We start from the raw sequence: 21,496 nt of genomic DNA on the forward strand, positions 1-21,496 counted from the left end.
AATGGGAAAGCGATCAAACTAAAAGCGAATGTACAATCAGTACTGCTAACACAGAGTTGTCGCATCACACTGTATGACCACCTGTCAGATTTTTTTTTCTTTCAGGCGTGCAGCATACACCAAATCAGCTAACTTCTGTCACCTATCTGAATTAACACAAACTACAATAACTGCAGTTATGATTATTTGCATTAGGTGACAGGAAAATCAGGTAATATGGGCAGGAAGTGTCAAGGTTACAAGGATGCTCGTAAATGGCTCAAGGTTTTGGTGGAAGCAGAAATCCAACGCCTTGTATGGCGGAAATGATTACATAGACAGATTTATATTCTCTGTCAGGTAGCAAAAAAGTCTTCACATGACTGAAATTTAGGTAATGGAGATTCAGCAATGCCAAACATGCCCATGTTTGCTCAGACACAGCACCATGCTTCAAGATCTACCCCATTAAAAGAACACATTAGGATCAACACAATGCAATTTCAACATGCGATGGTGAACATATCGTGACTAGTAAGGAAATAGCAAGCAGGGTTTATCTGATTTATGTAATAAATTGCTAAGGGTATTTTCAGTGAAAAAAACTCCCCAGGGCATAACGGGCAATGAAAAAATAAACCCCCCAGTTAGGAGCTAAGTATACTGCTGACCAGAGAAAACTGAAAACAAAATCATGACGCAATATTTAATTTTTATGAATCGATAAACCAGGAATAAAAATAAGTGGCAAGAACGTAAATACTCTTAAAATGATAGGTTTTTTTCTCCTCTAGCTGTCCGCACAAAATGAGGACATGAGTAGTAAACAAGTGAGGGTTATGTTTACAGCAAGGTGGGTCTTTCCTCTGTAGAAATTCATGCGGAAGTTATAAATGTCTCGAGGTAGATATCGATACCAAAGTGATGGATGCGCAATTCAGAGCTTGCACAAGACGATTCTGACACATTGCTGATTACGGGCAATGCTCCATTCACCAATAAACAGCTTGACGAGATGCAACGTATTCTTCATATTCCGGTCTGCTGGCCATCAACTTTCAGTGTAAGCTGTCACATTTTTATCAGCTCATTGCATGGTCAGATAGCATAGAATTTTTTTAGGGAGGCACATAACTTTCCAAAAGCAGCAGAGGCAACAAGACTGCCTGCAGTGATGTCTCAATCTGGAGTCAATGTTTCAACAAGATTTAGCTTCCCCAAGATGATAATGACTCTCCTTGGCTCGATTTATATTGGCTCTAATAAAGTGCATTTACGGGGAGTGCACTTCAGCCTGCTGAGTGCAGTTTACACTGCGCAGTGCTAAGCGGGAAAGCAGAGTGTGTTCACAAATATGAAAATGGAGTCTGGCTAAAAACAAAGAAACTGCGACCTGTAAGTGCACCTTCAGAATTGTGCTCATTTAGAGCAGTGGAGCACATAAAAATGAACTTAATTATTGGCCACGACCGCATTAAATTTGTTTTGTAGTAATAACATAGAAAACCAAGACAAGTTCCTAGCACATCCAGAATACAGACAACAAACAACATGGTGGATTACAGCGAGTTTTTGTGAGGTGTATTGCTGGTCGCTGTCATAAAACTATTGCACAAATAAAAATTACATGCAACAGGTAACATCAACTTTTATGCAAATTTTGTTATAACATTTTATCAAAAAAAAATCTCTGCTGTAGAGGCTACGTACCCTGCCCTCAAAGTGCGTTCTATGAACGCACTCCAAAATAGGTGTGCACTTTGGCTAGTGCACTTGTGTTAGTTCACTTAGCTGTGTTCGAGTGCACTTTTAGCATGTGGTAGCGGTATACTTCATGCAGGGAGGAACTCCAGAAATCATGCTGTCCGAGATGCGATAAAGAAGGAAGGAAAGACAAGGAAAAGCAACTTGGTGTTACTCCAGTTGTTTACAAACAGTGAAGGAACGCAGTGTCTGATATTTTTCCCTCGATATGAAGGTTAAAAAAAAAAAAGGGAAGCTTACACACTAGGGTTGGGCATCATTCTATAGCTGGGCTAATGAATTTAAACCCATGTGTCCAAGTCCAGCCTTGCCTCTTGATATAACTGAAAAACTGGTTTTCCTTTCACTGCTGGAAGCAAGGTGGGCAATGAATGCTGCAGTCATAGGTGACCTGTTTGCCCTCTACTAGTTTACTTTGTATCCCTTTTATGGCCTTTTCCGAAGTGCACATGATGGATGTGCATTTTTTAAATACCAATATGAAGTCTGATGCTGCCCCATGCAATATCGCCTTTAAAATAGCGGATGTTCAAGCCCAAATAATGCAAGCATAGCACAAATTTATGCACTTAGCTATGCCACATTTCCTGCTATTCACAAGCTAATTGGTTCTACGGTCAAAACATGCTTTACCGGTGAGTGTCGTGACAAGATACTCTATTCCATTATTCATTACACACAACAAACAAGAGGTGCAAAGCAGAAAGTTGCTTATGTGAAATCAAAATGCACTAAAAAACGAGCCCAGTTACTCTGAAACGCAAAAGATACCCTGCCTGAAATAGCCTTGGACAGTGCGGACAGTTCTGCTGTCCTTTAGGGTGGATGATATGCATGTGTCGGCTGAGCTCTTCTTTGGCTGCAAAACGCCGTGGGCAATCTGGGCACTCATAAGGGTAAACACCCGTGTGGGATGCCCGGTGCCTCTCAAACCGGCCCAAGTTTTCCGTCTCGAAACTGCAATCTGCGCACTTGTGGACACGTTTGCCCTTTGGTGTTGCCACCACATGAGCCTTGGTCATATGGTCAGCTTTTTCCTTGACGGTAGCAAATTTGTGTGGACAGAGCTCGCAACCATGCTCGTGGTCGAACAAGTGAATGTTCTTCATGTGGCGGCTCACGCTGAAGATTGTCTGGAAGCATTTGCTGCAAAACAGGCAGCGATACTTGCGCGCTGACTCTTTGTTGTGCCGGTTAAGGTGCTTAATAAGTGCCACATTTGTAGTGATTCCCTCGCCGCAGAGCTCACAGACGTGCCGTACAGCCCTTGGGTGACGCTTTATGTGCTCCTTCAACGTGCGGTTGTTCTTGAAGTCTTTTTTGCACAGGGGACACTGCACGGGTTCCCCAGAGCGGGATGATGGCTCTGGTTTTCGTGGTGCCACCTTCCCTCCAGATCCATGGCTTTTGGTGTGCTCTTGGTGCACAGTGAAGTCGAGCGAGAGGTGTCCGCACGGCTCGCACGTGTAGATAACCTTCTCTGTGTGTGCCTCCTGTATGTGCTGACAGAGGTTGCTGGCCTCAGACGTGGTGAAGTCACACAGCTGGCATGCAACTGTCTGCCTCTGTTGCCTGGCGACGGGACACTTTATTTCGTGCACTGCCATCAGGTCGGCACTGAAGAAGGCGCTCGCGCAGTACGAGCACCGGTAAGGCGCGCGGTCGAGGTGATCGCTTTGCATGTGTTTGTCCAGATCTTGCTCGCTGCGGAATTTGGACGAGCAGTACTTGCATTGCAGCGGGCCCCCGTGGTATATGCGTATGTGAATCCGAAGAAGACCGTCAGCCGGAAACTGCTTACTGCACTCTGGGCACTTGTACACAGCCTTCTTCTTTGAACGAGGTCCTTTTGGTATGTCAATTTTGTCGCGGATAGCGGTACTCTTCCTTGCGGACGGAACCCTCCCGGGAGTACGGGGAGGGGCGGGACCGGCTTCGTGGCGCCTGACATGTTCCAGGGCTTGCTCCTTGTTTTTCGTCTGAAACTGGCAGACACCGCAAACGTATGTAGTCGGTGGCGGTAAGAGAGATCGCGGCGCACTCTTTTCAGTCTCGGTGTGCACAACAGCTTCCAGCACGACGTCCTCCTCGACGACATCATCAACGTGGACTGCCTCGTCAACGACGTCCGCGGTGTCGTCGTCAGAAACATGATGCGTTTCACCAACCACCGGCAGTGTTGGGTGTGACACCGCCGGCACCGCCGGCTTGTCTTCCCGCGCAACGACTGTCGCAGCAGCACTTTCCCCAAGCGCAGTTCCCGCATCGCGGGTCGCTGCTTTCAGAAAACACAGCGGATGCCCATCATCCTCGTGAAACGCACGCACCGTGATGTTTTCTTCGAGGTACCGCTGGTCGAGAACGCTCGCTCTCTGCCTGACGACGGGAACACACTCACGTTCGTTTACGAACGCAAACCTGGAAGAAGCGCGCAGTAAATTAAGCTGCACGCTTCCCCCTTTAGGGACGCCATCCGGAAACACAAGGTCCACGCACGTTGGATGCATATCCAAATTTACATTCACTTGGATCGTCATGTTCGTAACATCCGTTTGCAACAAGGAACGACTGCACCGCGAACACGCGTCGACACTCGTCGCTCCGTGGCTCCGTTTCCTCCACCGCCTTTTACGCCGCTGCGCCAGAAACGAACGAATCACAACGGAATACCATCGATACCGTCGAGTGTGGCGCTAGTAGCGCCATCCATCTGACAGTAGCTGTGAGGCGTCGTTCGTCGCTGTGTTGATATTCTCTGCTTTTGCTGCGCACTTTCGACGGAGGTTTTTCGCTTGTTCATATCGATCGTGTGAGTTATGCACGTGTAGCCTCAGAGCTTCTCTGCCTCCAGAGAATTATCTTCAGAGCTGTTTTTACTGGCGAGAGGCCCCTTATACCCTATCGTGCGCGATGGAGGTCCGCGGCCTCATCACACTCTTGTTCAACTTGTGAATATTGTTCCTAATTGTGGACTGTTGGACTTCAAAACTCGTCGTGTTTGTCGCCTCATACGTTGCTGGAACTGATGGAACCAGGTATGTGACACATGCAGGCCATACGCTCGACTAGCAGCTACTGCAGCATCTGTGCGTATCTGAACTCTCTCCAAAACAAACATGCCTTTCCAAAGAAGAATCCTGTATTGCGGTGTAGCGAACGTGCTCAAAGTATTGGGCCGTTGGGTGCCCCCACCCGACGGAAAAGAAGTGCGCTGAGCAACGCCTAAACGATGCCGTGTTCTCATTCTTGTTTTCATTGTTTTGACAGTGCCTTCGCATTGCATTTTTCAGGACAGGGATCCGCTCAGGATCGTGCTGCGGCGGTGACCCCGAAAACGTCGCTGAGCTGCCGGACGTCGTCGACCAGCCGCATCAACACCGAGTGCATTTCGCATCACTGGACTATCGAGAATTTTAGCAAGTGCCAGTTCTTCCAAAGCGGCACCTGCTTCAGCGAGGAGTTCCCGAAGGACTCGTCACTGGTAAAGAAAAATCACTCAGAAATCAGCATCAGCCTTGCTGCTGTCAGTTAGTTAGTTATATTTAAGGTGGCTTGAGATGTGAGCATACAGTGGCTTGAGGAGTCCGGTTGCTTTATATTCCTAAATTCTGAAATATATGTTGCGTAAAGCAAAACTATTATTCTTTTTCGATACCAGATAGTATTGGCTTGGACATACATTTTTCATGGTAAAAGGGCTGCTGGCTTTTAGTGCATCTGTCCCTGAAATCGCGGTATGTGAAAGATGTACACTTATGTCATTGGCTCTCGGACTGTTTCACTCAGAACAGAAAGAACCTACGTGAACTTTATGAAACATCTTCAGATATGTTCTTTTGCGAGCATGGCTACTGGCAGATTGATTCCTCTTATTATGATCTTACAGTGTGCTGTACTGGAGAGTAACAGTTGTTTTCTGGCATGAGGAGGATAACTCCAGCAGACATGACCTTTAACCTTCAACACCCAGTGTTGTAAATTCGTGACCTGCCAAACTTGTTCACAAAGTTTGGTGCCAATAGGTTCTTAGCAACCAGTGCTTTCTAATAAATATGCATAGAACCTGTTCGAGGAAGCTATGTAAATAAAAAAGGGACACATGTGTGACTGCTAACCAAATATGGAGACTCGTGACTTCTTATCTTGCAAAAATTCTTGCTGTACATATCAAGTAAAATTTGAGGCATAAAAAATTGCTAACACTTTGTGTGCCCTTGAAGAAGGCTGTGTTGCTACCATGTGCTCATCAAGGTTCATGCTTTTGCAAAATACCTAATTTAATTTTGGTTTGTCATGAACTTAGAACAATGGGTACTTGGGCCACTTAAGGAAGGCCAACAAAGTTTTGACTACAGGCAAGGTGCAGCTAGGTTTTTGAAACACACGCACACTAAACTGAAACCATGTCCATACTATACAGTAGGAAGAATTCTCAGGGAGCGATTAACATTTCCTCACATTTGTTGAACGTGCGAGAACTCGAGCAGCAACTCTCTTTGTGGGTTTGACTCGGTCTCCAGCAGTTAGGTAGTTTCTATTGTATCATGTGTGTTGAAACTTCCAGTGGTGATGAATGGTCCAGACAGACGTGAGCACATCTTTGCCAAAAAATAGGCTTTCTGAGTGACAGCAACGATGATGGCCTAGGCTGCATGTGCTCAGTGCAAACTTTACAAATGAATCATTTGTTGTATAAGGGCAGTTGCAACAGCGGTGAGGATAGAAAAGACATTGACACCAGCCAGTGGAAATGTGTTTGCTTTGTAATAATAGAGTAGTGGACGAGAATGGAGCATCCCGAAAGTTGCGCATTCTCTCTCTAAAAAGGAGGAAGCAATTGCACTGGCCAAATAGATTACCGTTGCTGCTTATACAGTCTGCTGGTCTAAGAAAGAACAGCTGCCATTGTGAGATTTTCATCAAGGATACAGCCCTTTGAGTTATAAAAGTTTATAACTCGCATTTCTTGTACAAAACCTTAGTGACTATGGTGTTTGGCTGCTGTGCCCGAGGACATGGGACCAAATCCCAGCTGTGGCAGCTTCATTTCAATGGAGGCGAACTCCTAGGCAGTCTAATTTAATCCGAGCCCTCCACTACGGTGTACTTCATGGCTGTATAGCCGTGGCCTCATGTATGGCTATGTTGCCCATAATACTCTGTCCAAAGTCTGATTTACCCAAGGAAGAAAAATATCGCACAAAAATTGGAGGGGACACTTAAGCTCCGTCTTAAGGGTATACCACGATAGCCTAATGGGTTAATTTTCATATATGCAGAATTGGTCATTGTCTATTTTACATTCATAGAGCCCTGGGAGCCTTCATACCACTCTTGGCACAGTGGTCCAGCAGTTAAGCAATAAGCCACTGTCCTGTAAAGGCAGGTGCTGCCATCAATGGGCCTGGTGGGACCCAGGTTGCTCTGCCTGAGCGATCAATCATTAATTTAACTGCCATCCGTCATGGTGGGGAGTTTGCTCACAATCCGATGGGCAGGTTGGGATGACGCCGCAAGGTCACGTGACCAGGGTGGCCCACCTGCCTCTTAGGTTGCGTCTCTGGGGATTTTTCATGGATTTTTCGCTCACGGTCAACAACGCCGATGACGCTAGATTTTCTGTGACACGAGCTCCTTAACGCTCTTGCATTGAAGAAATTGATGGAAGGAAAGATTCGCTGTAAATTCCTGTTCAGCGCAGTAAACACTGCTTGACAAAAGCATTAAATGGTGAACTAAGTTAAATATAAAAAGTTCTGCACCGTCATGTTCAGGATTCTGGAAGACTCAAGCCTTGTGCTTGTCAATACAGGCCTTGTGAAAGCAGAACGTGGAACTGAATAAGATAAATTTTTAGGTCCACAGAAAAAAAAATGTCACAGCATAACGCCTTTTGTAATGGCAGCGCTGTTGTAAAAAATGCTTCCACAATAGATGCCATTACAGTGATCATGCCTTATAAGTTGCTTTTGGCATCCTACAACATTCTGACTAGCGTCCCTCAGCCTGGTACCTGGCTTACTGTAGGGGTGTGCACTTGGAGGAAGCTCTGTAAACCCCACTGCTCCCATCGCAGGCCAGGCCCAGTTTTGAACGATCTTGCAGCCTGCTAAATCTGGTGCCCTTTGGCCAGCACGGTTTGAATGCGTTTAAGTCTCGGTGCACTGTCATAGGGAGCGCTCACGCCTTAGCAATAACATCCCCTCCTCCTCAGTAAGGACAGGCAAGCCCTTCTGCACCTGCAGAGAAGGTAGCAACCACAGCATCAGTGGTCCAACTCTGCCTCAGCGCCACGGTGTCTCTGTGATGGAGTCTCCTCCTCTCATGGAATGCATGCACTGTCGCCTGCAGTTCTGAGACAGAACAAACACGTCTTGCCGAAGCTTGATCTGCTGGCACACAGCAGCATCAGTAGCAGCCATAAAAAGGGGGTGGGGGTGACACTGAATCATTTCATCATGTTAAGACTCCTGTTCTGCACAAAATCGGCCTTCGGTGGTGGTGTCATCATCTCACACACAGCCCCACTAATGGGTTTGTTCAAGATAGCCACCTGATGGGTCATTCAGTCGCGCATCGCTTAACTGCCGCACCACTGTGCCAGGAGTGGTAATAGGACTTCCAGCGATCTATGAATCTGAAATAGTGAATGACGAATTCCGCATATATGGGCACCAACGCTATTGAACCATACCTTTCAGTCAGAGCTCGAGTTTCTCCTCCAGTTTTCAAATGTCTGTGGTTGAAAAGGAGATTAATATTTAAGTTTTTAGATAAAGAAAATTCCAGACTCCTCTTTACTCTAGTACAAAAAAGTGGCTGCGATAATGCAATTTGTTTCCAGTGCAGTTGATGTGTGGCACGATAATTTTTATGTGCATAAGGGTATGAACTTGACTTTTTGCTTGTCTGTAAATAATATGAACATAAAAGACACAAACACTTATGCAGATTATACAAGCATCAGTCTCATTGTCAAACATTGTTTCTTTGAGGAGAGAACCTATGCTTTTTCTATCAAATTTTCAAAACTTTCCTTTAATGCAAGCAATTTAAACTAGCAGCTAGGTATTTCAGATATTTAGCCTAACTGATATGTTTCTGTTTCATGCTTATTGACAGATTTTTTTTTATGCCTGCAGTCTTTGTGATTTATTGGACTTTTGGTTGATTTTCAAATTCTCATGTGCCCCCTTTTTAGGCGGCCGCGGTGGCTCAGTGGTTATGGTGCTTGGCTGCTGACCCGAAAGACGTGGGTTCGATCTTGGCCGCGGTGGCCGAATTTCGGTGGAGGCGAAATTCTAGAGGCCTGTGTACTGTGCAATGTCAGTGCACATGAAAGAACCCCGGGTGGTCGAAATTTTCGCAGCCCTTCACTATGGCATCCCTCATAGTCTGAGTCACTTTGGAACATTAAACCCCATAAACCAAACCAATCGTGTGCCCCTTCTTAGATTTTCGTACATTTCTGCTCTCTAATTGAGTCCTGTGCTTGGCAAATTGTAGCCATATATGGCTGTTGAACCAGAAAATGCCAAAGTCGCTGTTGTCACAGTATCTGTTCTTAAAAAGAATGTAGTTACAAGGCTTCCAAAATCTGGATCATGCCATTTTATGAAGGATGCATGTTATTCTGCACTGCTGCTTAGAGTATAATGCGTAGAATAGAATACAAATCGGTCTTGTGTCTGTTGTATATGATCCTATTACTCTGATTTTGCACAGGAATTAAATTTTGTTGTTGGTTTCATAACAGTGTTGCCTGGACACGTTGTTTTGTGAAGGATAAATACTGTTAAATGTTTGATTCCAGTAGGTGCTGTGAAATACTGCTGCTTCATATTCCACAAACATCTGTGGCAAACCTGTCATGCCCCACTGCTCTCTTCATTTAGTTATTGTCATATGTCTGTCCTCTTAGCAAGCAAACTCGTTGGGCATACGCTATCCAGTTAGGTTCGGCCACAGTTTTGCCTGAGCCTTGTGTGCATACAGTCAATACATGAGAAGCCTGTGATGGTGCCCTTTGCGGACATTTTCTTCTACTGCATGTACTTCCTTGTGATGGCATCATTGGCTGGGCCACTGTGGCTTGCTTGCAGTTGCGCCTCAAGCTTCGGCTGGACCTGACCAAGGACTATGCGTCCATCTGTGTGGTGCCTGTGCAAGGGATGCAGGGTCGGAACTGTGTGTACACACTGACTCTCTTGGGAGATGCAGGGCGACCTGTGCAGCAGTACAAGCACAATGGTTTCCACACGCTGTACCGTGGCAGCACAAACTACTTGGGGATTGAGTTGTGCAAAGCATTTCTCTACAACCCCGAGAACCACTGCATCCACGGCGACGCTCTCAGCATTCTCTTTGAGGTTGAGTTCTTGGCAGACAGCACCAATACGCCAATCAAGCGCACTGACATTCCTGTCAGTCCGCTGCTTAAGAACCTGTCAGGCTTGCTGGAGGACAAGAGTTTCGGCAACGTGCAGCTCACAGTGCAGCAGCGGAACCTGTATGCCCATCGCGACGTCTTGATGCTTTCGTCCCCTGTGTTTGGTGCCATGTTCTCACACCCTACAAAGGAGTCCCAAGAGCAGGTGAGCCTCCTGAAAATCAAGAATTTTTGAAGTGGCAATATATTTGTGACTGAAATACTCTTGAGGTAGTCTAACTGGCCATAATGACATGTATTGGTGCAAAATTTGTATATATGTGCACGTTTATTTAGGTTCCCTCAGGGCCCATTTCGTCGTTATGTGGTGAGGGTGTGTAGGTTACAAAGAAATGGTTACATAAATAAGAATACATTGAGGCATTACACCACGACGAAGTACTAAATGATGAACAAGAACACAAAATGCATACACTCAGATATTTTGAGAACACACTATTTTGCGTCTTTTTCATAGGTGCATGCAAACTATATAAACACAGTAGAACACTTACTGTAATGACTTAAAGGAGCTCTGAAAGGGGCTCTAATAAAGTTGTGATATGCCTGGGATCTTAAAGTACGCTGCTTTACGAATATTGTCCGGCAAGAATTTTTTTAATGTGCCTTGCACAGGATGAGTTATCTGCAGCCAAAATTTGAATTTCAGCGCCTTCGCGCCTTTCCCTCTCATCTCGTCACTTATTGCACATTAGGCACTCCTCCGCTGGCTCCACCCCCGGTGGCGGAGCTCCCTGACCTGCCGGAACTATGCGGCTTACTGGCTGCGGCCATGGCAGCTGCCTGACGTCTGAAAGAATCTAACCAATAGCCATCTCTTAACTGCTATACGCTGAGCGAGCGACGGAGGAGGGTGTGAGCATAAAAATGTCGCCGGAAAGGGCTCGCCAACTTTTTCGCATGATTGTGGGTTCTCTGCTGCGTGTAGAAGTGTTTTATTTGTCTCAGGTGTTCATGACAACGCAATGCAGTGATTGAGTGAGTTGATGTGCTCTTCTCGGAAGGTGTTTCAGAGCCCCTTTAATTCTTGCAAGGACTTGCTTTTTGCATTTTTCATGAATTGCACACAACCTGCAAATAAATTAGGCAAAATGTCAATTTTTAATTCCGCAGAATATGTCGCTAATAGTATTGGCATCTTCAATAAAGTTCCACCAGAGTTGCCCCAAAACCAATGCGGTGCACATGGGCCCACAGTATAGTGTAGCCCTATGCTCACCGGTTGAATTAGCTTAGATAAAATGGCACACCAATGCACGCTGGCATTGTTTATTGGAGATGCTCTAAAATTAGCACTTTGTTCCTGTTTGCAACTAAAAGCGAAGACTATGGTGGTAACTCCCCACAGGTAGGCTGTTTTCCCAGAGAGTGAGTGCCTTCATTTATAGAACTGGCTCTCTTCACTCCTTGTGGCTAATTCATTCAGTTACAGCTTGAAGGGAAGTGCTTAAATGTTAACCTTCCTGACCCATTGTAGCAGTTCTTTTTTCTTCATTTCTCTCTATATATATTGAGCCCCTTCCTGCATGAAATATTTGGAGCCCAGTGACGAGCACAGAAGCTTCCAGAGCTCTTGATGGCTCCTGTGATTTAGATTCTGTATTTGCCATGTGACCCATGTTAATTAAAGGGGGATGTAATTAGGTCTTGGTTGAGGCAGCAAAGGTCGCCAGATGTTTGAATGGCTTCAGAGAATGCCTCTTTCCTGAAGGAGAGCCCTTAATGGTTTTTTCTGTATGTATACTCAGTTCCTGCTATCGTCACTGCTGTGAGAAAGGGGCACAATGTAGTGTTCAGATGTGTTCACGCCTTTGCAGCGTCTGAAAGCTTGCATACCTACAGGAAAGAGGGGGGCACTAAGGGGCCCACCAGCTCCTTTTTGTGAAGTTTAGTGCTCTCGAAATATCCTGACGCTTTGACTTTAGCTTTGTTCACAAAATATTCAGCTTGCGAAAGGTAATTAAATTATACAGTAGTTCGAAGGAGGGAAAAAAGAACATGGAAAATAATTATAACATGGCAGGTCTACGGTGTCATGTGCATAATGAAATATACGCATTTCATGTTAATATGTCATTTGTGTGTTTCTTGATTTGCCCAGAAGAGGGTCCCGTTAGGAACAGTTTCAACATGGTTCATTTGTTACTATTTTGTACTGTTTTATGCTGAGAACTACTTTTGATTTCAGGTTAATTTGGGATGTATTTCTTTTCACCAAAGTGCCTTTACTGTACTTATGGCCATGTTATAGATGTTTGTTTTGTGTGCTTTTTCTTGTTCTGTGAGGATAACTGTGTGCAAAATTTACTCTCAACAGGTAATTCATCTGCCAGACCAGTCTTTTGATGCCATGCGTGAGATGCTGCTCTTTATTTACACGGGAGAGGTTCCTAACCTGGACAAAGTTGCTGAAGACCTCTATGTGGCAGCAGACAAGTACTCTATGGGTGAACTGAAAACGCTCTGTGGAGACTACCTGGGGTCAAATCTGACCGTGGAAAGGGCAGCCGATGCTTTTGTTCTCTCTAATATGTACAGCGATGCTGAGCTCTCGCGAAGCATTGCACGGTTCATTGCAGACCATCTTGTGGCTGTGCAAAGGACTGCCGGGTGGAGGAACATCTGGGGCAAACCAGACATCACTGAGCGGTTATTTATGCTCATTGCGGACATTGGCAACACCCTAGATGGGGCTGCTTAGTGTGGTTTATGAAAGACCTCCCGGATGGAATTCTACTGCAGTGCTCTGCTCTAAGGGTCAAAATCATATTTCTTGCAACTTCAGAGGAAGCGAAAAATATCTACGATGCAGTATCCATGAATGTATCCAAACTCATGAATACAATATCTTGATAAAAGCAGTAATAATGGCTTACATGTGGGCTCTGGTGGTAATTGGTGGGGTTTATGTGGAAATGGGTCCCAGAACAAATGAAAGAGTGCATGCAGCCTTTGCCAAGACTTCTATCGCCATTCAGAAAGGTACTTAATGGCAACAACTGAACTGCTTCATTGCTAACAGTGGGACAAAATTTTTACCAAATACAGGGTTGAGGCTATACAGTGTTCTCTTGCATCATCAGCTTACAGTTTGAAGCTGAAGGGTGCAATCTTCACATGTGTGCACGAACTCTGCAGTTTGCCCCTCAACTTCCAGCTGCGTTCCTGGGCTGTGAAATTACTGACAGGCGATCATGATAGTCGGTATTCCGAATTTTGAGTGTAGCTCTTCACAAGCCACCTGCCACCGCTGGCAGGTAGCGTGTTATGCTTCTAGCCACCCTCCGGGATCTTCCTGTGGCAGGTGGCGTTTCTCTCTGCCACTAAATACTACGTTTGTCAGGTGGCATGTTGCGCCGACTACGACGCGAAATTGACGAACGGGTGCCTAAGAGCTGAACTCCAAAAATAATAATTCTTTGCACACCTCATGTAGACTATAAATATTTGTCCCTGATAGTACTTTCATGCATTGCGGATATAGTACTGGTAGAAATTTCCAGTGAACTTGTTACACTATTCTACATCGTTTAGCTCATTTGAAAATGCAGGGCTTGGCTATGGAGCTTTTGACAATGGTTGCATTAAGCTTCTCAGATGCAGCCCTTCGCACTTTGTGGCTCTGTTGCTGCAGATGTGTTGAATGCTAGTTTGATAGTGTGTTGTCTTGCAATGCATTTGTGATACACCAGCGGATGATGCAAAAGCAGCAACATGACAATGCAATGCTTGCATAGAGCCAGTCATGCATGTCTCCTATTGTGGTTGCAGAGCTGAATATGGTTGCAAAATAGCGTGTGGCTGTGTTTTGTCTGTTTATGTTCTGTTACAGCTGAGGAAACAGATGCTGTAGGTGGAAGCTTATACATGCAGCGTGCAAGCTAATAGTTGTTATAATCACTCATCAGTATTATTAAAGTTAAAATTCCGGTCCCTTGAGTGTGGCACATCTGAAGCAGTGCTGTCAGCCCCCAAGGTGCATTTTATGCATCTCTTTAACGTTGTGGTCTGTGCGTTGATAGGAACGGTGTCGATATTCTGGCCACTTTTTAGCTTTGGCAGTGCATTGCCGATATTTCAAGTAATAACATGTCGTGGCCAAGTCTATGGAGTGGTCAAGACATTGAAATGTACTATCGTGATGGAAAGAAATGCAAACAATGCGGCGCCTGCGTGCTCCGCTGTTCAAATTTATTTTGTTGCGAAAGCCAGCCATTGCAAACGCCAGCCAGCAAGCCGTTTCGGCTCGTCACGCACTTCAGCCGTATGCCGCGGCCGACGAACGACCTTGAGCCGCCGTTGCCTAGCAACGCCGCAGCCGCACTCCAACAGATGGCGCTGCCGTTGCTGCTCACTCCACCAGATGTGCTCTGCTGGGGTAGAGGGAGAGGAGGTGTTGCGTCCTGGGGGTATATATATATGCGCTTCGCCTCAGTGTATGTAGTCGTTATGGAGAGCGCGAAAGAGACGCAGCAACGACAGAACAAAGTGAGGAAGAGACAACGCGCTCAAGAGACACCAGAAGAACGCGCCGCACGACTCGAGAAGCGTCGTAACAAAGATGCGGCTAGAAGTTGTGCCAAGTCCCGGAGTGACTCTTCAACTGCGGAAGAGACCGGTTTGAGTTCTCGAGAGTGTCGGAATGAGACGCTGCGTAGACGACGTGCTGAGGAAACTAAGCTTTCGCAATTCAACTAGGGTTAACCAGAGCTAAATCACAGCCAATTTTTTATAGCGCTTTTACCTGGGTGGTACGAGAAAGACGTAGAGTCGTCCTAGTATGCATCATGGACAATTCTAGCTTTTTTTTGTGGTCACCGAAGTAAAAGCGTAATGAAAAGAAATGCGAACGGTGCAGCGCCTATGCTTCGCTCTGCTCGCATTTCTTTCCATCGCCCCTGTACAACTTGGTAATGGAACGTTTCAATTTTTCCACTCTAACGGGTTGAGAATTTGAATACTGTTACTCATATATGCTTCAAACCTGGATTCATTTGTAGCTTCCACTGTTTGCTCAGCTGTTGCAGAACACGCGTTGCGTATAAATCCAGTTGTTGGGCCAGGGTTTTGCATGCTTGGTAGCAGAACCGTTGACATCTATGGCAGGGTTGCTTTTTGTGGGCTGAGGTGCAGTTTGAGCAATGCCATGTTCCTGTGAAAGCATTTCTTTTGCACTTACAAAGAAGCACTGTGATTCAGCGTCTCTTTGGAGACAAGGCTGTTGGTACTGCACCGTCTTTCAGTTTTTTCTTGCACCTCTTGCACAATTCCACCTATGATATCTGCCAACTGCTATGTACAAAAAGGTGGCCTTGCCTAGCTTTAGCGACCACACCAAAGTAAAGCAAAGTGCAAATACAGTTGGCACCATGGGGTGGCGAAAAATAATGTGCCACATGGTTTTTTTTGCAATGAGCAACTCTTCTTTGGCGTGTATTTACACTGCTTGGCAATTGTATTTAATGTTCCTCAGAATATGTACTACAGTCGGTTCAGGGTGCTGCAATGTTTGGTTGTTTGAACGCTCAAGTCTTAGAGGCCAAAGGTATTTTGCCTGTTTTTGAGCAATCTAGAGAGTGCATTTAATGTTTGCGGTTCGTTGGCATGCACAAGTCCGAGGTGATGCTTTCAGTATATTCGTGCAAATGTGTGTATATATCTAGAGAGAGGGTTCTGACTAACCATACTGTACGAGAGCTGTATTTAACAATGTCGTTGTAATGCTTGTAATAAATAAAATGTGTCTGGAAATACTTTATTATTCTATTTTCCTGAAATTCTAAAGTGTTCCTCTGCCATCTACCTGTGTCAAAATTTTTGAGTCATAATTTTATGTCTGATATTGTGAAGCAAAGGCACATAACTAGAGCCTTTTCCACTAATTATCTTGGTAGTTTTTGTTTTGTTCCTGTACTTGTTAGCTATTTCTCTGTGACATTAAATGAAAGGATGCCTGAGGAGTGATATGGTGATGCATTATTGGGTGTTCAAGAAGCCGAAATTGAATTCAACCCGCATTGCCTTCCCTGGCTTTCCATTTCCACTGCGCCATTTTTGTGCATTACACGTGCAGGCTATGAGGAGGGTGGCTATTGTAATATGCTCTGGTCATGCTCTGAAATGCCACTGAGCAAAACAAAACCCCATTTTATGCATAATGTCAATTCTTCCCATGGACAAACATAGAAACACGAGTTTTTGGATTTATAGAACTGTGGTGAGGCGAACATTAGAAAAGGGTAAAGTAATTCCCCCATTCTTGTGAGACGTTAACAGAGATGGTAATATGCTCATTTGTGCTGCCACTGGCTGAATTTCATTTCCTTCTAGTCCCCTTGTTTACACAGAAGTTTCGCAGAGATCGAATTTTGTGATCTGGCTGTTATGACACCAGTTTTTTCAATTTTCAATTAGTAGTGCAATTTTCAAGGGAAGATTGTACCATGTGTGTTTAGTTGAGAAATGTAAAGGAAACATATTCTCCATTGATCAGGTGTGCAACGCAGCACATTTTTTTTCTTTTTTTTCTATGCTCTTTCTCTTCCCCTTTGGAAGCAGGGCAAGGTAGATCGGGCAGGCGCTCTGCCTCATCTGGCAGAAATTGCCAGCCTGTTCCTTTTACTTTTCTGTATGTCTCTTTTTCAAAGTTTTAAACTGGACAATATTAATTCATGACACCAGCCTTCACGTAGAAAATACTAGGGAGTGACGCTTATGTTTTGTTGTTCCGGTAGCTTACTTTTTTTTTGCACCTCCCTTTTTTTTCCCTTTTTCATTGCACCGATCCCATCCGGTGATGACATTTTAAAGCCCAAGGATTATGGCCCGTGGGACTTCCTGAATTCTGGCTTTAAAGGGACACAGAGGACAACACTGTCAAATCATTTTTGTTAGTAAAATTGTATAGTTCCCGATAATGAGGCTGTCGCAAAGAACTGCGGCCTGCATTCAGCGACCGCAACCCCACACGACATGCGATGCTTTTGAGGGCTGAGGCGGCGGGTCTGGCAAGAAAGGCCTAGCGCTGAGGAGTTGGCAGCATCGCTATCACCGCCGAGCCACCGTCACGACTGATGTGCAGCGACTGGTACGTGCGGGCATATTTAAATTCTGTAGTAGTCTTAGTAGGGCTGGTCATGCAGCTCAGCGTCTTGGTACGTTGACGAAGCAAACACGCCGAGCGGTGCGTTTGCTAACGTGGAGGCGCGTTGAACATCGGCTATACACAGCTCTTTTTCCTTGTCGCATTGCATGCCATTGCACGAACTTCGTCCGAGTAGCACTTAGAGAGGCACTTGGAGGTCCTCTGCTACTCCACTGTTATAAAGCGAGGCGCATAACGAAACCATGCGCGCGCACGCAGAACGCATAGCCACGAAGCACCACAAAACATACTGGAACTCGGCCGTCTGTTGCACTGCCAGTTGCAGGTTTCTTTGACTTCTAACATTCAGGTTGTCTTTTTCTGTCTTCCTCGTGTGATACAAGTTCACTAGTGATATAAGAATAAAGCTTATGTACTTCAGCATCGATAAAACGCTGAACCTTCATGTACCTTTGTCAGCTTTAGAGATGTGTGGTATCTTTTCTCCTATTTCATCATCATGCTTGTACTTGCGAGATTGGCCTGTGGCGGCGATACCTGTATTTTAGTTCCTGCTCTTTCATACCTTACAAGAGCTTTGTTTTCAGAAAGATTGATGTTTTTGTGTTTAGGAACTGGTATGCTAGACATGTTAGGCCGCATTCTTCTGCATATGTATGTACTGTGTACTGCAGCTTCCTGCAGTCGGTATTGTATTTCTCCTTCATTTCGGCTGTTCGTCCATATTATAATGTCAGCGCAGAGGGCATGCTTGGCGCCCTCTATGGCGTGGAGTTCCTCTGGGAGCCGACGAGCGCGGCGGGCGCGCCGCTCTCCAGTACGGCTGTGCTCAAGGATGGCTACGCTAAATAGCATTGGGGATAATACTACACCTTGTGGAGTCCCCCTGTCGCCTGTGCTTATGGGTTCTGCTTTGGTCTTGCCTACTTTAAGATTGACCGTGCGTATGGCCAGGAAGACTGACACACACACACACACACACGTCCTTTTACGGCAGTTCGTGTAACATCGTAAAATGCTCCCTTGAGATCTAATGCTAGTATAGCTAGCGTTAGTTTGGTTTCCTCCCAACATATTCGTTATTTCCGCTTTTAGCTGGAGGAGGATGTGGGGGTTGATAGGTTTGTTCTGAAGCCAAATTCAGCTATTCCCAAGAAAGTGCCACATGTTAAAAAAAAAAAGGGAGGGTAACTGCAGGCACGCGCAGCCAATGCATTCGAAAGTCAGCACGGACTGCGCCTCGTTCGCGCGTGGTCGGCCAGGCGATGGCCGAAGTCTTCACAGGGGACGTCCAGATCATCTCTGCGGGGGCGTCGGCACCATCGAGAGTCCCACCGGTCTTGCTACGCAACGCACGGGCCCGCCGCGCTTCCTGGGCGGCAGCCGTCTGGAGCCTCGCAATCACCACCGCGGTGTTGCTGCTGGTGTCATTGGTAATCACTGCATTCGTTTCGACCACTCTGCTCGCCGACAGTGCTTCACCCGTTATGGTCAGCCGATCGGCACTTGCTGTGTCCCACTCCAACAGGAGCAGCTTCCTGAAAGCCGTACCCGAGCGGGGCGCCCGCACCTGCGACTCGGCGGCGTGTATGGATCAAGCGCGGTTACTGCTTCGTCAGATCAACACCAGCCGCGACCCCTGCGACGACTTCTACGCGTACGTATGCGAGGACTGGGCGCTGACGCGACCGTTGCCCCCGGGAGCCGATCGACTCTCCATGGACACTATTCTCGTGGACGGCTACGCCGAGCTACTTGCCTCAGGGCTGCGTGATAACGCCACCAGATTCCCGGCGTTTCGCTTCCTTCTCGACAACTGCATGCATCCGCAGCCGACTCTTTTCCCCACACTACATGCCATGTTCTTGGAAGCGATCCGGTTGCGGCCCTGGATGACGCGGACGTCCTCGCGCCGCAGACCGTCAGCCGTACAGCTGTCCCGTCAGCTGGCCGTCGCTTTCCGTGAGCTGGGCGTCGACGCACTATTCAGGCCCTTCGTTGCCACGGATATCGCAGGTGCCAAACGTTTCGTGGGGCTGGGAGAACCGTCCACGGTGCTGCTATCGGGACCTTTGGAGAAGAAAGAGTACGAGGTGGTCCGAAGGTCCTTTGCTTCCCTGCTGGCTTTCTTCAAGAACTACACGGACACGGATGTGCTGCAGTTTGAGGAGCGCCTGGCCCTGATGCTCGCCCATCCCCAGCTTGACACAGAAGTGCTTACTAACGGCAGCACGGTCAAAGTTCGCGAACTGCCATTGTTGCCTAATATAGAATGGACGAACCTTCTGCAGGGTGTGTTCGGCAAAGGTCTGCGGCCAGTCACAGCCAGAACGTACGTCAAGCTCAGCTCGCCAGACTATCTCGTGCGTTTAACACGCAGCGACCTGTTTCGCTTCACGAACGAGCTCCTGGGCTACCTGCTATTCCGCGTTACACTCGTGCTGTCTCCACTGCTCGACGACCAAGCTGCGCGCGACCATCTTGCCTCGGTGAACTACGCGCGGCACCCGGAGTTCCCTCAGGTGCTGCCGCAAGCCCAGTACTGCTTACGTTTACTGGAGCGCTTCGAGCCGAACCTGCCGCTCTACGTGTCTCGCCACTTCGCTATGTCGCTGGTGGGCGGTGAGAGCGCCGTGGCTGACATGGTGTCCACGCTTCGTTCGTCACTACTCGAGTCGCTTCAGGCACGGCTGGGTCCCATGAGTAGCATGTTAGAGGCACATCTACGAGACAGATTGAACGCCGTCTCGTGGGAGCCTTTCAGGCCACCAGCCATGGATATGGACGCCGTGAGGGATGCATACGTAGACGGCATCTACACACGCAACCCGAAGGTCTCCACGCCGCAGTTTTTTTACAACTGGATCCGAAAGTCCTTGGAGAAGAAATTGATGTCGCGCATGAACCCTCGCGAAGGCGCCGCAGTCTACCCGGGCTGGACGGGGCGTTTCCTGAGCGCCGAAAGCCGCCTGGCACCACCGTACGACCGGCTTGAGATACCGCTGCCCGTGTTCGATTTATTTCTCAACGAGGATGCCTCGTTGCGCCCATTGCAGCTGGCCCGCGCTGCGCCTAAGGTCTACCGGTCACTGCTTCGGGCCGTCTATCACTGGGCCTTCAACTTCGAGCACGGCGGCGGCGACAACAAGGAGTCCGGTGGCGAAAGCTTGGCGTGGAATTTGGACCAACTGCGGGTTTGCCTCGAGCGCCAGTACGCGGCTTTGGCCTGGACTGAACGCAGGGTGCAGCTCGACGCGACGCGTACATCGTGGTCTGATCTCTGGGACAACCTTGCGCTGGGAGCGGCGATGGACGCGTTTCTGTTGTTCGCACGCCGCCTGGCTACCGATTATCGCGTGGCGCTTCTCGAACACTGGGACGTCAGCCAACTGTTCTTTGTCTACTACGCGGCCTACTACTGCGAGAACAGTAACCGTCGGTTTCTGCGCAAGATGGCTGCTCAGGGCCCTCACAGCCCCGCCTGGTTCCGCGTCAACGGGCCTCTCAGGAACATGCCGGAGTTCGCGCTGGCCTTCGGTTGCAAGCCGGGCTCGTTTATGAGCCCACTCAAGAGGTGTGCCCTGCACCAGTAAGCAGCACAGGCACTGGAGGGAACCAGTGAATCCATTAATGCAGAGAAACTTTTAGGTACAATAGTCCATTATTCACTATATAAGGGTGTCGCTGTCCTTTTGTTAGCACATCTGATAATATTCAGCGAATAATTACAACGGCAGCAAGCTTATGCGTACGAACTTTGAGAACTAAAAAAAAGTTCATAAAAGAACATGGCAAGTGCCGTTTGCTTAACAGTTGCATGCTGCACGCCTAAGTAGTGTTTCTTATATTATGCAAATCCCACGATATTCTGAAAAGCTCCTGCAAGGCACATTCGCCTCACAGGACACATAATCGTGAATTGTTAATTTTTAACGTTGCCATGACTGGCCCCTCTAATTGGCATATAGCGTGACTATCTTACACAAACATGTTAGTACAGCCTTTTTTGACGCTATTCCGCAACATGCCACAGCGTATGTAAGCGGCGCATTTTTTAAATCTTTTGTTTCACTTCTAAAGGGATTATACTGCATTTGACAACTATATACTTGCTGTGAAGCGGCAGCTAAAAGGCGTCTGAAAGCCACCGCCTCACACTCGATCGCTACCCACTGTCAACGAGTCGCAGTCAAGTACTT

General features: G+C 47.0%; 3 protein-coding genes across 4 annotated transcripts in view; 2 read left to right on the forward strand and 1 right to left on the reverse strand.

Annotated features, from left to right (window-relative positions):
* Positions 1 to 4,280, reverse strand: part of LOC144125304 (uncharacterized) — a 14,629-nt gene extending 10,349 nt beyond the window's left edge. Inside the window, exon 1 of the mRNA XM_077658566.1 lies at positions 2,520 to 4,280. Within this exon, the coding sequence (XP_077514692.1) occupies positions 2,520 to 4,280 (1,761 nt within the window). The remainder of the gene's footprint in view (positions 1 to 2,519) is intronic.
* On the forward strand, positions 4,147 to 15,948 carry LOC144125305 (speckle-type POZ protein-like). Of its 2 annotated transcripts, XR_013313360.1 has the most exons (5): positions 4,444 to 4,778; positions 5,034 to 5,224; positions 9,846 to 10,337; positions 12,510 to 13,496; positions 13,536 to 15,948. XR_013313360.1 is itself a non-coding variant. In XM_077658567.1 (4 exons), exons 1-4 carry the CDS (start codon positions 4,769 to 4,771, stop codon positions 12,891 to 12,893), a joined length of 1,077 nt encoding a protein of 358 aa, XP_077514693.1. In that variant the 5' UTR covers positions 4,147 to 4,768; the 3' UTR covers positions 12,894 to 15,948. The 2 variants fall into 2 exon arrangements, 1 of the variants encoding a protein (XP_077514693.1); XM_077658567.1 differs by having other exon boundaries at positions 4,147 to 4,778; positions 12,510 to 15,948.
* A 2,609-nt stretch (positions 15,949 to 18,557) lies between these two features.
* On the forward strand, positions 18,558 to 20,894 carry LOC144124224 (neprilysin-1-like). The gene has a single exon (XM_077656870.1). It carries the CDS (start codon positions 18,563 to 18,565, stop codon positions 20,888 to 20,890), a length of 2,328 nt encoding a protein of 775 aa, XP_077512996.1. The 5' UTR covers positions 18,558 to 18,562; the 3' UTR covers positions 20,891 to 20,894.
* The last annotated feature ends 602 nt before the right edge of the window (positions 20,895 to 21,496 follow it).

Source organism: Amblyomma americanum, chromosome 3, assembly GCF_052857255.1.
Source record: "Amblyomma americanum isolate KBUSLIRL-KWMA chromosome 3, ASM5285725v1, whole genome shotgun sequence".
NCBI classification, from domain to species: Eukaryota; Metazoa; Arthropoda; class Arachnida; order Ixodida; family Ixodidae; genus Amblyomma; species Amblyomma americanum.

Coding starts and splice junctions, on each gene's coding strand:
- LOC144125305 (XM_077658567.1), top strand. Junction 5,225..9,845: donor TCCCGAAGGACTCGTCACTG/GTAAAGAAAAAT, acceptor GCTTGCTTGCAG/TTGCGCCTCAAGCTTCGGCT. Junction 10,338..12,509: donor CAAAGGAGTCCCAAGAGCAG/GTGAGCCTCCTG, acceptor TACTCTCAACAG/GTAATTCATCTGCCAGACCA.
- LOC144124224 (XM_077656870.1), top strand. CDS start 18,563: ATGGCCGAAGTCTTCACAGGGGACGTCCAGATCATCTCTGCGGGGGCG.